Source organism: Abramis brama (assembly GCF_963993115.1).
Source record: "Abramis brama genome assembly, chromosome: 17".
In the NCBI taxonomy this organism is placed as follows: Eukaryota; Metazoa; Chordata; class Actinopteri; order Cypriniformes; family Leuciscidae; genus Abramis; species Abramis brama.
The window spans coordinates 23,491,544-23,506,001 of record NC_139979.1 but is presented as its reverse complement, the minus strand read 5'-3'; the positions used below and the strand labels follow the sequence as shown (position 1 = coordinate 23,506,001).

General features: G+C 38.0%; 1 protein-coding gene across 2 annotated transcripts in view; it reads right to left on the bottom strand.

Moving 5' to 3' along the window:
• The window catches only part of myh14 (myosin, heavy chain 14, non-muscle), a 45,345-nt gene extending 31,640 nt beyond the window's left edge, over window positions 1–13,705 (bottom strand). Inside the window, exons 1-4 of one of the 2 annotated variants that reach the window (XM_084089524.1) lie at window positions 13,531–13,705; window positions 7,662–7,830; window positions 2,591–2,797; window positions 1,211–1,367 (exon numbers count right to left, since the gene is read on the bottom strand). In XM_084089524.1, coding sequence (XP_083945650.1) covers window positions 1,211–1,367; window positions 2,591–2,797; window positions 7,662–7,820 — 523 coding nt within the window. In that variant the 5' untranslated portion in view covers window positions 7,821–7,830; window positions 13,531–13,705. The remainder of the gene's footprint in view (window positions 1–1,210; window positions 1,368–2,590; window positions 2,798–7,661; window positions 7,831–13,530) is intronic. The other variant, XM_084089523.1, reaches the window with a different exon arrangement.
• Window positions 13,706–14,458: the final 753 nt, after the last annotated feature.

The following is a 14,458-nucleotide window of genomic DNA, read 5'->3' as shown; positions in this document are numbered from 1 at the left end:
CATTACAATGGGTTTATGTAACGATTTTTTAAAGTTTACTTAAAGTTTACTTTTTTAAAAGTTTAAGTTGTTACATTTTATAAATGTACATTTTTCAAATTGATAGCTTTCAATTATACCGTAATGCTGAATGCCTATAATCAATGGCTAAAATTGAGGAAAAAAAAAATTCATAGAGACATCAGTAGCAGTAGCGGTGTTACTGGCTTTCTTTCATAAAATGATGCCATTGAACAAATATTTAAAATATAGGTGTCAGAGATATTCAGTCATTTGCTCATTTAGTTTCATTATCATGGACTTTTAGTTTGCTTCTCATTATTTCCTGTTGTCTTTGTTCATGTTTTCCGTCATCATTAGTTACTGGCAATTCATCTGATCATCACACCTGTTAGTCTTTTAGTTCGTTATCAGGGTGTATTTAAGTTCCTCGTTTCTCTGCTTTGATTGTTGGTTATTGTTTGTGTATCACACGCTATTACGTTACCTGTGGATTATCTGAGTTTGTTTGATTAAATTGTTTATTTTTGAATTCATCTTCATCTGAACTTCTTCTGTGGACCTTATTCACTGCGATCGTGACAATAGGCTTCTGTTGTTTCTGTTTCTAGAAATAGAATAGAATGGGGCATCAGTTTACTGTTGGAATTTGTCGCTTCGCGCTGCATCCAGTGTAGACAGCATCACTGATTATAATAGGTTGTATTTGCTTTAGCGTGTCACACCGCTCACATCTGGTTTCGGTAGTTGTGACGTTTAAAGTGGATTCATCGCTTGTTTTACGTTAACCTGGCACTGGCAGCCCTTTGCTTACTGCAGAACCTTGCACCATTCACTTTATATTTTTACACGTTTCGCTGAAATACTCAATTCTGATTCTTCAATTGCGCCATACAACTGGTAACAGACTGAGGAAAGACCCGTGACATAATCGGCATGGCACTTTTTCCCAGAAAACACACACACCGGTTGAGCCAGTTTATTAACCACGGACACACCCTGAAGAGCAGGATCCAGGGTGAAATTGCCAAATCTCAGTGTCTCAGTCATGCCTGGGGTTTCGCACTGTTACTAAGTGTGTGAAAGATCTGAAACTTCATGTAGCAACATGAAACTGGTTTTCTACTTTCTATATATGACGCAGAGGTGTATGAATAAATTCACATGAACTGAAGCAGGCCTACAGCAGGATAGTTGGTTGCCATGGTACCTTGCAGCATGCTCCTGTAAGCCGCCTCCGATATGGCGTAGATATGTGGAGGCATCTCATGCCGTTTCTTCCCACGATACATCTCTATGATGGATTCTGTATAGATGGGCAGGTTCTTATAGGGGTTGATAGCAACACAAAACAGGCCGGAGTATGTCTGTGGCACACAAACACAATAATTAAGACAGTTAGAAATAATGATTTTGTATGTAGAAACTATTCTTGGCAGAGACTGAACAACCTCAGACCGCCCACATTCTCTTCACTGACTGCCTGATGGATACTGCACACAAAACTAGCAGCCACTTAAAATCAGAAGCTGAGATCTGAATGGCTTCCTGAAGTCAGAGTGCTCAGGTTTTTATCAGTTCAAAGCAGATGTTGAAACATTGTAAAACCAAGCACAATAAGCAATTTTAAGGAAGGACTAATCACTGGATTTTACAAAGTTTGCAAGATTAGAGCAACGATTTTTCTAAAGAGCTCTAGGTCTGCTGTGCTTGTTTGTAGGGCTGCACAATTTGGGCAAAACTTCTGTGATTATAAATCAATGTGACATTACTATTATTATAATAAAAATATTAAACAAAATAAAAAATATTTCTAGACCATTTCACTATAAAATAAAGAGCTAATATTTTATAACTAATTATTAAATTAGTATAACTAAAACGAATATTTGTGTCTTAATTTCCTCCTTTTCAAACGTTAAACCACTGAGCTTTTATTTTGGTGGAAAACTGTATATTCCGTTTTGTTTTCTGTGTTATGTTACTTTATATATAAATTACAATATATATATATATATATATATATATATATATATATATATATATATAAATAATAAATGTACCATATTAATTTGAGTGAATTTTACTCTACATTTATTTTAGTCAAAGTTTGGTTGACGTTAAAGTGAAAAAATGTAACCAAATATTAATATATATTCACATTTTACTTGTGCAGTCAAATCGATTAATCGCATCTAACATAAAAGTTTGTGTATATGTGTGTGCGTTTGTATATATACACACAACACAAGCACACACACACAAAATATTTACTAACTTTTATGTTAGTGATACTCCTTATATATAAATACTCCTTGATCTTGTGTTGTATAAGTGTGTCTGTTCATGTGTGTTTGTACTTTCTTGGCTGCGTTCTACATGAAACCTGGGCAGAAATTCAAACCGTGAGCCTTTGATGAACAAACACACACGTGCATATCTGTGTGTGTAACACTATCCTTCTCACTTACTTACTCAGAGAAAACCCACACACTCATGTGATGGCAGCGCACAGTCGTGGGCATGTGTCAGGACTAAGTGATTGCTAAAAACATGTGTGAAACAACTCTGGCTAAAGGGAAACACTCACATATATGAGTCCTGAATAGTATCTCTCTCGTAGATTGTGTAAGACAGAGGCCTCATTGAGGCATGTGAGATCTGCCATATCTTCGACTTTACTGAATCGGGGAGGGTTCATCCGCTGCAGCTCCTCCCTCGAAAGCGTCATTTTCTTCCCAGTTTCAGTAAGCTCCACCTCCACCTCGTCGCCCCGCTCCTCACGCACACTTGCAGACTGACCAAAGGAAACACAGGCAGAAAAAGAAAGGACGATGAGAGATTAAATGATTGCACTCTATGTAAAATGCCTTTCATCGAACATGCGCTACCAACTCCACATTTGCAGCCAATGGGTCAATGTCCTAATATTAATATTAAAGTCATAATCACTGTGAAGTCAAATGTCCAATGTTGGCTCTGATATTATGTAGACAGAAATCTAAAATTTCACTCCAAAATAATTGTGACACTGTTTTCATGACAATTATGCACATTAATGTCTCAGTACTGTAATGTAAAACAATAAATAAAAATATAGCTGCAAGCAGCGATGACGGGCCCAAGCCCCCGGAGGCGGGCAATCATTTGAATGTGCCACATTTACTGCAGTCAGCTGGTGCCACTATGAGCAGAAACCACAACAGCCACATCCATGAGGTCAATTAAATTTAGATTAATTTCATGTCATAGGATGTCATAGGACAATTTCAAATATGTGTGAAGTTATCAAGTTATCATTGCAGTCCATAAGTATTTATCTTAAGGTCTTTTTAAATGAATGATGATGGTTTCAGGAGATGCACCCTACCAGAAATGTTACCAAAGCACAGTGGGACTTTAGTGGGTTTATTCAAACAACATTGTGAGATAAACACACACAGTTTCTGTGTTTCAGAGATTGATAATGATACTTAATATTCTCCTACAGACCAGTCTCTCACACAAGCATACTCACTTTGTTGGAAACAGAGAATACATTCATGTTTGATGGAGACAGACAGTCTGAGGGGGAGAGTGTCAGGGGTCCAGAAACAGAAATAGATATACTGAGACATAGAAAGTGAGAGTATAGAGTGCCGCCTTCATGGCCTCCAACAGGAAGTGCTGAGATCTCTCTCTCTCTGTTCTCTCTGGCAGTCAGTCACATTCTCAACATGGGACACTTCATGACGAGGCCTCATTTTGCATTGCGGTGACGTTTAGCATTGAGCAACCCTTGGTTCAACAAGTGTATTGAGTTATTTATAGAGTGTCATATCAAAGCACTAAAGCCACGTGTTTGGTAGGTGGGCTGCATAGGACTTTCTGAAGTAGCTTTTTAGATCTGAAAATGTAACTAGAAGGAGACCAACATAAACAAGGTCAAAAGTTGAGCAGCAGATTAGAGCCTCCTGTCATGGCTTGTAATACAACAGCTCCTCAAGAACCTTGGGCAACCAGCTAAAAGCTCTGGTTCATTTTGTGATCATTTAGTCACCTGATATTTTTTAAATCCTAATTATTTACCTTGGAATTTTAGGGAATATTAAAACTGGTTCTATGTTCACAAGAGACACAAGGTGGCAAGCTTGTATATCCATAAGTGGGAATGATATTTGAAAGCTACAGTGGAGGGGTAGATTTTTAGTCAATAACGACATAAATTTGGGTTTGTTTCACACAGAAATCAATCATATGAATCATATCAATCATAATCATACTTATGAATATAGCTTATGAGCCATATGGACCACTTGTATGCTGTCACTGTATTGAAAAGAACAGTCTTAGGGCCGGTTCATACAGAACATGTTTTTGGTGTTTACACACAGGTGTCACGATTTTGGACTCTTATTTTGCTATTCTGTTTTGTTTCCCTTAGTTCCTGTATCCCTGCTCTGTTTAGTTTTGGTTTCCTTCGTTTCTGATTATGTCCTTAGGTCCATAGGTGTGTTCCTATGGTTACATATTATCTGCACCTGTCTGCCATTATGTTCGCCTTGTACTGTATTTATACTCCGTTCTTTAGAGTTCTCGTCATGGTTTGTGATTTCTCCTACGTTTTCCCTGTGTGTTCCTGAGTGTCAAGAAGTTTTCAAATTGAGCTGCTTGTGTGGTTACCCCGTTTCTAAAAGATTATTGTAGTTTAAGGCTTCTTTATATTTCCATCAGGATCAGTGAATCAGGATAAACTCAGGATTATACACAAATTATGATTACTCCCAGATCCCAAGCATCATGATCAATAACACTGTGGGCCCTATTTTAACAATCTAAGCACATGGTCTAAAGCGCAGGGCGCAAGTTCACCTAGGGCGTGTCCGAATCCACTTTTGCTAGTTTAATGACGGGAAAAATGGTCGGCGCGCCAGGCGCATAGTCTAAAAGGGTTGTCCCTATTCTCATAATGAGTAATGGGTGTGTTTTGGGATTTACGTGCATTAAACCAATCAGAGTCTCATCTCCCATTCTCTTTAAATGCCAGTTGCACTCGCGCCATGGCAGATTCGCGATTTACATGACGGAATTTGATAGTGGAAAGACCGAATCTGTCTCCAGAGCGCAAAGGGAACTGCTCGTGCGCGAGGTAAAAGTGCGCAAGCAGACCATCTACGGGACAAGCCAGATTCCACCATATCTTTATGTACACAATAATAATCTTTTACATTGTAATTTAATTTTAATATTTGGCATGTTTGTGTGCTGCTGTGTGTCCCTGTGTGTTTAATAAGCAGAATGTACGCTCGCTGTGGACCCGCCTATAGGCGCACATTACTAACGCGCTCTTTAAATAACAAAAAATATATATATTTTTTGTTATTTAAAGAGCGCGTTAGTAATGTGCGCCTATAGGCGGGTCCACAACGCACGTCTATTTCTGTTGCCTCAAAATAGCAACGCGCCAACAACGCACCAGAACACACCTCGTTTTCAGACCAGCACGCCCATGGGCGCACAAATGGGCGCAAATGCATTTACCTTTTAAACAACGTGGCGCAGGACGTGAAAATGATAACTGCGCCGAACTGAAACTAGCAAAAAACACTTGCATCGCGCTTGACGCTGCATTGCGCCGGGTGTAAGATAGGGCCATGTGTGTCAAAAGCAAATAGTACCCTTTATGGGGTATGGAGTGGATTATGCAAATAAAAATCTTGCAATGCTGAAAAATCTGCATTTATTTTGGATGCTGTAAGTAACTTTTACAATTTAAAAACTATTAGTCAAACATTTAAAAAGAACCCACCTATATCTTCTCTACAAACAAATGGAATTGTAACACATTTATGTAATGTTTAAAATACTATTTATAATGATCTATAGAGCGTAAAACACGGAGCTGCTCATATCCATCATTAAAACTGCTTGACTGAAGAACTGGGAAGCGCTATTGGCGGTTTTTACACCTAATTACACCTATTAAACAAACTCACATGTCTATCACAAGGTTGAATCCAGTTATTCATTAGTCAGCTATTTATTGATGCTTGTTCTATCTTGAATAACGTGACACTTCCATAACGTGTTGTTCCCATAACAGAGATGTAAATCTCTGTCTTTCTCGCATTTTCAAAGGCTCATAAAATATAATACTGTGGCTTGGCTTGATACACAGTCTAATGGTCTAACAAAATCTAAAATTTAAACATCTTTTAATGTACCATTTCATGGGCCTTATACTTCTTATTTGAGCCAATGCAGATGAATGAGCAAAGTTAATTCAGGGCAAGACTGATTGTAAAGCAAATCCTGATTGGTTGGAGCGAGAGCATGCTATGATTGGTGAGCTCAAATGGCTGTTATCTGATTGGCTTAGAGTCCACCGGTTGGTGGAGTTCATTTATTTGCGGATTTCTCTGCATGGCTTGACGCTAGAAGTGTTTCAAAATCCATAAATGTGTGCGGGGATGTACAAATGCGCAGGAAGCAATTCACAAAATGCAGAGTTGTGTTTGTGACATGAAACACATTTGTAAATAGTTGTTATATGCAAATCTCATTTTATTTATTTGTGAATTTTATTAATTTTTGTGTAACTATTTACATTTATTTGTGAATCTCAATATATTTATTTGGAATAATGAAACAATTCTAACCCCATAGTTGAAGGACGCAATCTACTCTATGTTTTGATCATCGTTTCGAAAACGACCCGGACGTAGTCATTGACAAAAACACAATTTTCTCAGCTTTTTGTTCAGAATGTTGCTTTTTTTTATGAAACTTACCCACATTCAAATGAAAAGGAATGAATGAAGCTAGAATAAAATATTTTGTGAAAATGATCCAAATGCTGGCATTGGCTGGCAACTTTTAAAAAAAATGCTGGCAACATTCAACTTAATGTCAAGTTAATGTCAAGAGTTAACTTGAGATTCACATTTTAGAAATGACGTGTAATGCTTGACATGAGGGTTATAGACATCCATCTAGCATGTGATTACATTGAAAAACAATGGAAAAGTAGTGCAGTGAAATGGAAAAACACATTCTGTGTGATCACTGTTCTTAATGTTGGACCAATAAATCGTTGCATTTTTTCTGTTTGGCCAGTAAGTGTCGGAAGCAGGACTTGTATATTGACAGCACTGGGACTTTTATTTTGACAGTTTATAGTCTTTGTATGACAATTATGTCTAATAATTTATTAGGTCTGAAATGTTAAAGAAATTAAACAATATTTGAAAAAAAGGTTAGCGTTTGCCTTTCTAGTATTAGTAGGCCTAATCGAAAGGCAAAAACTATAATACTTTTTGTATACCATTTAGTTTATTGAATATTTCTGCCTTTAATTTATTATCATTATTGTCACATTCACTGTGTATGTAAAATTTGCATTAACTGATTTTCACCCAGTTCAAATTATCTAAATATGTTTTTCCATATTGGTTCATTTTCAAAAAAAAAAATTCCAATTTAGTTTTTATATAATATATTGTTAAATAAATATACATTTTATAGCAGCATGTATTATTTACTATCTTTAAATTAAATAGATATAAAAATAATAGATATAAAATATAAATATATATATATATATCGCCTTTACATCGGCCACAATACCTTCTAAAATATCAGCACCGGCTATCAAAAACCAAAACTTTTTGTATCAGCCTTACCTCAAACCCATGTTTCTCTGAAGGCACCCATACGAGTCTCTTAGCCGCCCAATCAGCTTGGCTGGAGGCGGAGAACTTTGAGCTCGGTGACCCAGGCCCCGCCCCCGTGGACAGGAAGCAGGTGACATCATTAACACTGCCCCCCGCTGGCCTGGACATGGTTGTAGCACTGCGTAGGAGAAACAAAGAGAGAGAGGTGTAACTCTTCTTGGAGGAAACACAGCAAAGGCCGATCATTACCCTTAATCGAATTATAACCCTCATCATTATTATGCCACTGAGGCAATCAGCCAGTCCATCAATCACAGGATAGGGCAACAGAGAGGGACGAGGGGAGGCAAACCAACAGACAGAGAGTGTTGAGAGAGAAATATGGAGATGATTACAGTATTGTGACATTTAATACTGCAGTTATACTGAAGGACACCCTGATCAAGAGCTTCAGCAACAGTATGCATATGAGAAAATGTGTGTGTGACTTTACATAGCCTGTGCAAATATGATTAAGAAAATAAACAACCACACGTACATATGTGTATTGTTGATCTTGTTACTGCATTTCTGCACCACAGCTCCACCAATGAATTGTCAACTATAATAAACGTGAACAAACAAAATGTCTATTTTTCAGGATACATGCAAGAGGCATGAGAACTACAGATGTGGCCAGAGCAATAAACTGCAGTGTCCGTAATGAAAGACACCTAAGCAGTGCTACAGCTAACCATAACGTGTGACCCGAAGACCTGTTTGAGAACTTGCAAGTGCCATGGAGGAAGAGTGGCGAGACATCTCACAGCAAGAACTGACAAATCTGGTGCCATCCATGAGGGTGAGATGCTCTACTATCGTACTAAAAACAGCTACTGGCCACACCAGATATTTAGATTTTGCTTATGACAGTGATTTGAAAATACTGTTCAAAAGTTGGCGGTTGGCAAGATTTTTTTATGTTTTTGAAAGAAGTATCTTATGCTCACCAAGGCCACATTTATATGATCAAAAATACAGTAAGAAACAGTAATATTGTGATATTATCATTACAATTTAAAATAACAAAAACATTTTTTTTTACTTTAATTATACTTTTAAATATTGTAAAAAGCAATTTATTCTTGTGTTAGCAAATCTGAATTTTCAGCATCATTACTCCAGTGTTCAGTTACATGATCCATAAAAAATCATCATAATATGCTGATTTGATGATCAAGAAAATGATTTGCTGCTTAATTCATATTTTTGTGGAAACCGTATTACATTCTTTTTCAGGATTCTTTGATGAATAGAAAGTTCAAAAGATCAACATTGTTTCTCATTAGCCATTTCTCATTAGCCTCACGATCACTATAGGGAAGAAAAGACGATCACAATTCCGTTTCATTATGACTAATTTCTTTCCTTTTTTAAATCTTACTTTGCAGCCAAATGGTCTAGTTGCGACATCTTACAACATGTGCTAACAGAATCTTCCAACCACCTTTCACTCTTTGGCATGCAGTAAGCCATTTCTGAGAAACGCTGTAGAAAGTGGATCGGTCCGAGCGCAACACACTTGTAGCCAATCAGCAGTAGGGGGCGTGTCTAATCATGATGGGGGAGGAGAGAGAGAGAGAGAGAGAGTGAGTGAGAGGGAGATTTGTAGCCTGGGAAAACCCAGACAATCTTCTGGCAAATTTAGATTTGCTCTGCAAGTAGTCTGGCAAAGAGCTCATTCAAGCCCATTTCTAATCCGTCGAAATCGCAGCACCAGTCAGAAACGTTGGGGCGGGGTTTACACAATGACGATCGCTCTGATTGGTTTTAGGTCTATCCAATTGCGCCCAGAGGCATTTGAGCGACGTCCGTTGGTGACGCCCCTTTGGAAATGAGTTATTAATGAAGCTTTGCCAGACCATAACTCAGTTACTACTGAGAATGGTCTGGTTTTAACCAGGCTAGGAGATTTGAAGAAAGACTGTAGAAAGAGAGATGGCTGAGAGACATTGCAAAAGAGAAAATGTCCAAGGAATATCACTGGAAAAAGAAGGGTTTAGGACCCGTGTTAATATTAGAAAAGCTTTCCAGAGCCGAGACTAAAGTGGAAAGATCTGAAAACGGACGCAGAGGTCGCGTTGCTTCTGCTCCATACGCGAGTAACATTGGTTTATTTATGCTGTTGTTAATGTTAGCTCTAGTAACAGGACAGTTTTGAGTGTCACTGTTTATCTGGAGCTGCTGTGCTGCTGGTTACTAACAAACAACTCTTGCTTGTATATACTCGTACTGTTATTTTCATTTTTTGTTCTTCCTTGTCGTTCGTTCGTCATCTTTATTTTGCAAGCATTATTTTGCTCCGCTTTAGCTATGATAAAGAGACACCTACTCTTGCATTGCGTGTTCATGCATTTTGGGGGCGGAGCAATGAAGGATGGGGTGTGTTTGTTTGGGTTGAATTCAAATATCAACAGTGTTCAACAATGTTTCTCAGAAATCGCTTAAAGCAGAGCAGCGTTTTCATACCACCGCAGTGTTTAGACTTAATATCAACCTATAAATGGCTTACTTATAATAATATTGCATGTTAAACTGGGATAGGATGAAGTATTTTAGCATGGAAATAAAAATGACACACTACGTATACATACAAGTTTTGTCTTTCTATCTGTGTGTTTGATGCAGGGGTGTTCCTGTGTGTGTGTATGTGTGTGTGTGTGTGTGTGTGTGTGTGAGGTGGATAGGGGGACAATGTGCATGTTCTGAATTTGATGGATCGGTGAAGTGACAACCAGGCCAGAAAGCCAAGAGTGGAAATGAGGTCTACACATATAAACGTCCAGAGAAAAACAGGCCATTCAGGCCGGACCATATATTCCGATCCATGATACATACTGGCAGATAAGCCCGACTACTTCATTGCATTCTAGTGCATTATAGTGGGGGACTACATCTTAAAGCTAGATGAACACTTAACCTGCCCAGTTTAAAGATATAGGCTAGTTCATCCATTTACTCAACCTCATGTTTCAAACCTGCATGACATTTTTTCCATGGAACACAAAAGGAGATGTTACACAGAATTCCATCGCTGCTCTTTATTGAATGTGAATGGGGATCGAGCTCCAAAAATGACACACAAAAAAAATCTATTAAAGTAGTCTATTTGATTTGATTTGGGCTGTCAGTCACTGTCAATTATTTTGGTAATAACTACTCAAACTAATCAAGCAGTCAGATATGTTTTGTCGTAAGTAGCCCAATAAAAAAATAGACCCATTAAACAATCAACAGTTACACTTTATTGTAAGGTGTAATTATACAATTAATACTAAGTAATATTAAATCAAGATTAGAGTTTGGTTTAGGGTTATTGTTTCTGTTGACACTTTAGATTACAGTGTCTTTGTTACATATGCTACATGTACTTACTGTGGTAATACCAGTCAATTATGCATAATTACATGCAATAAACACTTAAACCAAACCAACACCTATTCCTAACACAAGTATGTTGTTAATTATATTACTCAATACTGAAATGTATAATTACACTGTAACAAGGACACCTTAAAATAAAGTGTCCACGTTTTGTTTAATGTAATTACTACATGTAACAATTGATAAAGTGTTACCCAATAGCCTTTAAAATTACTTAAACTATACATAAATAATAACAATGAGGCAATATTAATTGAATCAATAAAGTATTAAAAGTAATCTTAAAATACATAATGTAATATACTGTATGTGTGCACATCAGCCTATTTTATACTATGGCAGAGACAGATATGCATTAAAATATGCATACACGTCTTGTAAATCAGTCAGGTTTGGAACAACATGAGAACGAGTGAATAAGAGAATTTATATTTTTGGGTGGAAAAAAAAAATCCTCATTCTGATATTCAGTATCGCTCAGAGAAACAGGTTCGCTGATTAAAAGAGCATTGGTATACACAGTATAAATCCATATTGAGATCAATTAGAGCACTTTGTTCTGACATCCTAGCACTGAAGAAGAGCCTGTGGGCAATACAGGTCCTGCTTGACCAGACGCAGTAGTGGCCTCACCCGTCTGGGTTTCAGGACTTTTCATTACGAAACTTGTTAAACCAATTAAAGTCATCCAAGTTTTCTGACTGAGGTTGTGCAACACATAGGGAATGTGTATGAACTAGCCAAACTATTGTTTTTTAGTCATCTGCTCTTAATCCCAGTCCTCAAAATTCCCCAGAGGGCTTCAGAGTTTTTTTTCCACAGAACACAGAATGATCGTAATGCTGGTTGGTTTAGCCTACGCATGTCAATCACTTGGGTGTGTTTTCCTTTAAGTGTGTTGGCAGCATCTGACACATGACAGTTGCACCAGTTGCACTTTGAAGATATTTCCCAATTCAAAATCCAAATAATTCAGATTAATGGTCGATGGTCAGATTAATGGATTTTTCAATGGTTCAAGCATGATGTGAGTGTGTGTTCACTACACTGGAAAGTCAAGGGGTTACACACACCTTACCCATCAACACCATCCCTCTCACAGTGACTATGAGATCATGTCTTACTCACAAGAGGTGAACCTGTCCGAGTGTGTGTGCTTGTGCATGACAAATATGACAGGAATGAGGGTGTATCTCTTTCATTCTGTATGTCTCGTTCTCATCCGCTTTCAATTTTCTCTTTTAAAAGTATTTTATGTGAAATACTGCCAACACATCAAAGAAAGAAAAAAAAACATTCTAAATAATAGAAAGAATAAACAATATGACAGTAATATCAATAAAAATAATTGCAAAATATAAGGAAAAACTAATTGAAAATGAATAAATAAAATAAAGACTACTCCATTGTACAAACAATGAATGAAGTCAGTATGAATTTCAGAGCTGTGACTGTTGCCTGCAGTTCATATATAAATTTGGCTGTGACAGATGCATGACTGTCCTCTCTCTCTCTCCCTCTAATACACAAGTAATCAGGGTAGTTTAATGTTGATCTTTCATTTCTGACTAGTGAGATAATTATATACATGATCAGATGAGACTAAACAAAGGGCATCAACATGATCATGTGTGTGTGGTTCTCCTTGACGGATCCTCAACATCTGACGCGGCAAAAAAAAGCATCAAACACGCGGTCTATTCTTTATTATATTATTACGATACCGCTAGTGACGTCCGGTTCTCATGGAAACATAATTACGATACGGCGTTTTTGGGGTATTATAAGCGCGTTCCAGTCTGACTGAGTCATGCTGCCTTATAATGCTGTCTAGGTAGTAAGTGCCCTAGGTTTTGAGACATCGCGCCGGTACGTAACGTTAGCCGGGCTGGGATCGTGTATGTGATGTATGTCTTGCAAAGCTTATCTATTCTCATAATAGAAGACCTAAAACGAGAAGAAACCACACCTCGGGCATTATTAGGCTATATGTGACAAATAAATAGAGCAGCTCTGATGGGTTAATGCAGCACAGAAAGGCATGGACCGTTCATACTTTCTTAAGATGGCTCAGGGAAACACCCTTTAACGGTGATTACTGTATCTGCATATGAAGATGAGACATTAATGTTTCTGTATGTCTCTGAATTATTAAATATATGCATTTACTTGTATCCCAGAGAGCGTGCTATTGGAAAACACTTAATACATATTGTATAAAACGTTTTGATACCGCAAATGCTGTTAACGTGCCAGCGATGTGACTGTTTTCTATAATGCATTTTGATGCCGGGGTCTTGCCAGATCTTCTATACACACTCTTGGGGGGGACTGTCCCTCTCCGGTGTCATTTTCGGCTTTATTTCGAGGCCCTATAACCCACTGAAACATGATCACGCGCACGGCGCAGAATAAGGAGATACGGACATAATACAAGAGACAACGCGTGTCTTACCTTAAATGTGTTAATCCACTCTCGGGGTATGGCTAGAGCTGTGAAGAGAAAAGAAACGTGCTCTCGTGTTTTTCTTTTTCAGTGTGAGAGGGCTAATAGGGCAAATGCGGCTTTTCACATTACAGCGCTCGCGTGAAGCCGCAAACTCAATCACACTGAGAATAAAATAGACAGTAAAGAGAAGTGATGGCAAACGGAGGACTTCACCAAAACGCCGACGCTTCCTCACTATTGACCAATGGCGTTTAGGATATACACGCGTAGTCCCGCCCTCCAGAAAATAGAAGCTAATTAAAGCCCTTACTATCCCTTTAAACCCGCCTTGTGAATAGGACAGAGCGGCCACGCCTTTGTACTGGCGGATTCTAGCTCGACAGCCAATCATACGCGCGATGATAAGAATGACAGCACTGGAGAACCAATGAATCGAGAGGATTGGGTGAGGCTTGTCCTGATTGACGTGGCTGGTGGCCAATGGCGCGAGAGCAGCAGGTGCCGCTGCAGGACTGTCGCGCGGAGGGGTAGAGATTTGCGCGCTCTTTGTTGACAGCAGCGCAGTGTGTCTGAGTGTCTGCCGCGGGAATGATCCCTGAAGCTGGACGCCCCAGATTCCGCATTAATGCCGAGGAATTTGAAGATCGAGGTCTGGATGGCCGCGCCTAACAATTAGGTCAAAAACGTGAACGTTAATTTGAGCACAAATAAACCATTTTCGTCTGTACTGCTGACATAGTTACCGTTTAGCATTTGATTATTATTATTATTTTTATTTATTTATTTAAGACCTCATAATAATATTCATAATATTAATAAGAATATTCATATTTTATTACAATCGATAAATACGTCGTTAAAGCATAATAATGACGATGATCATTATCATAATTATTAATAATAATATAAATAATATAAATGTTGTTCGTTATTA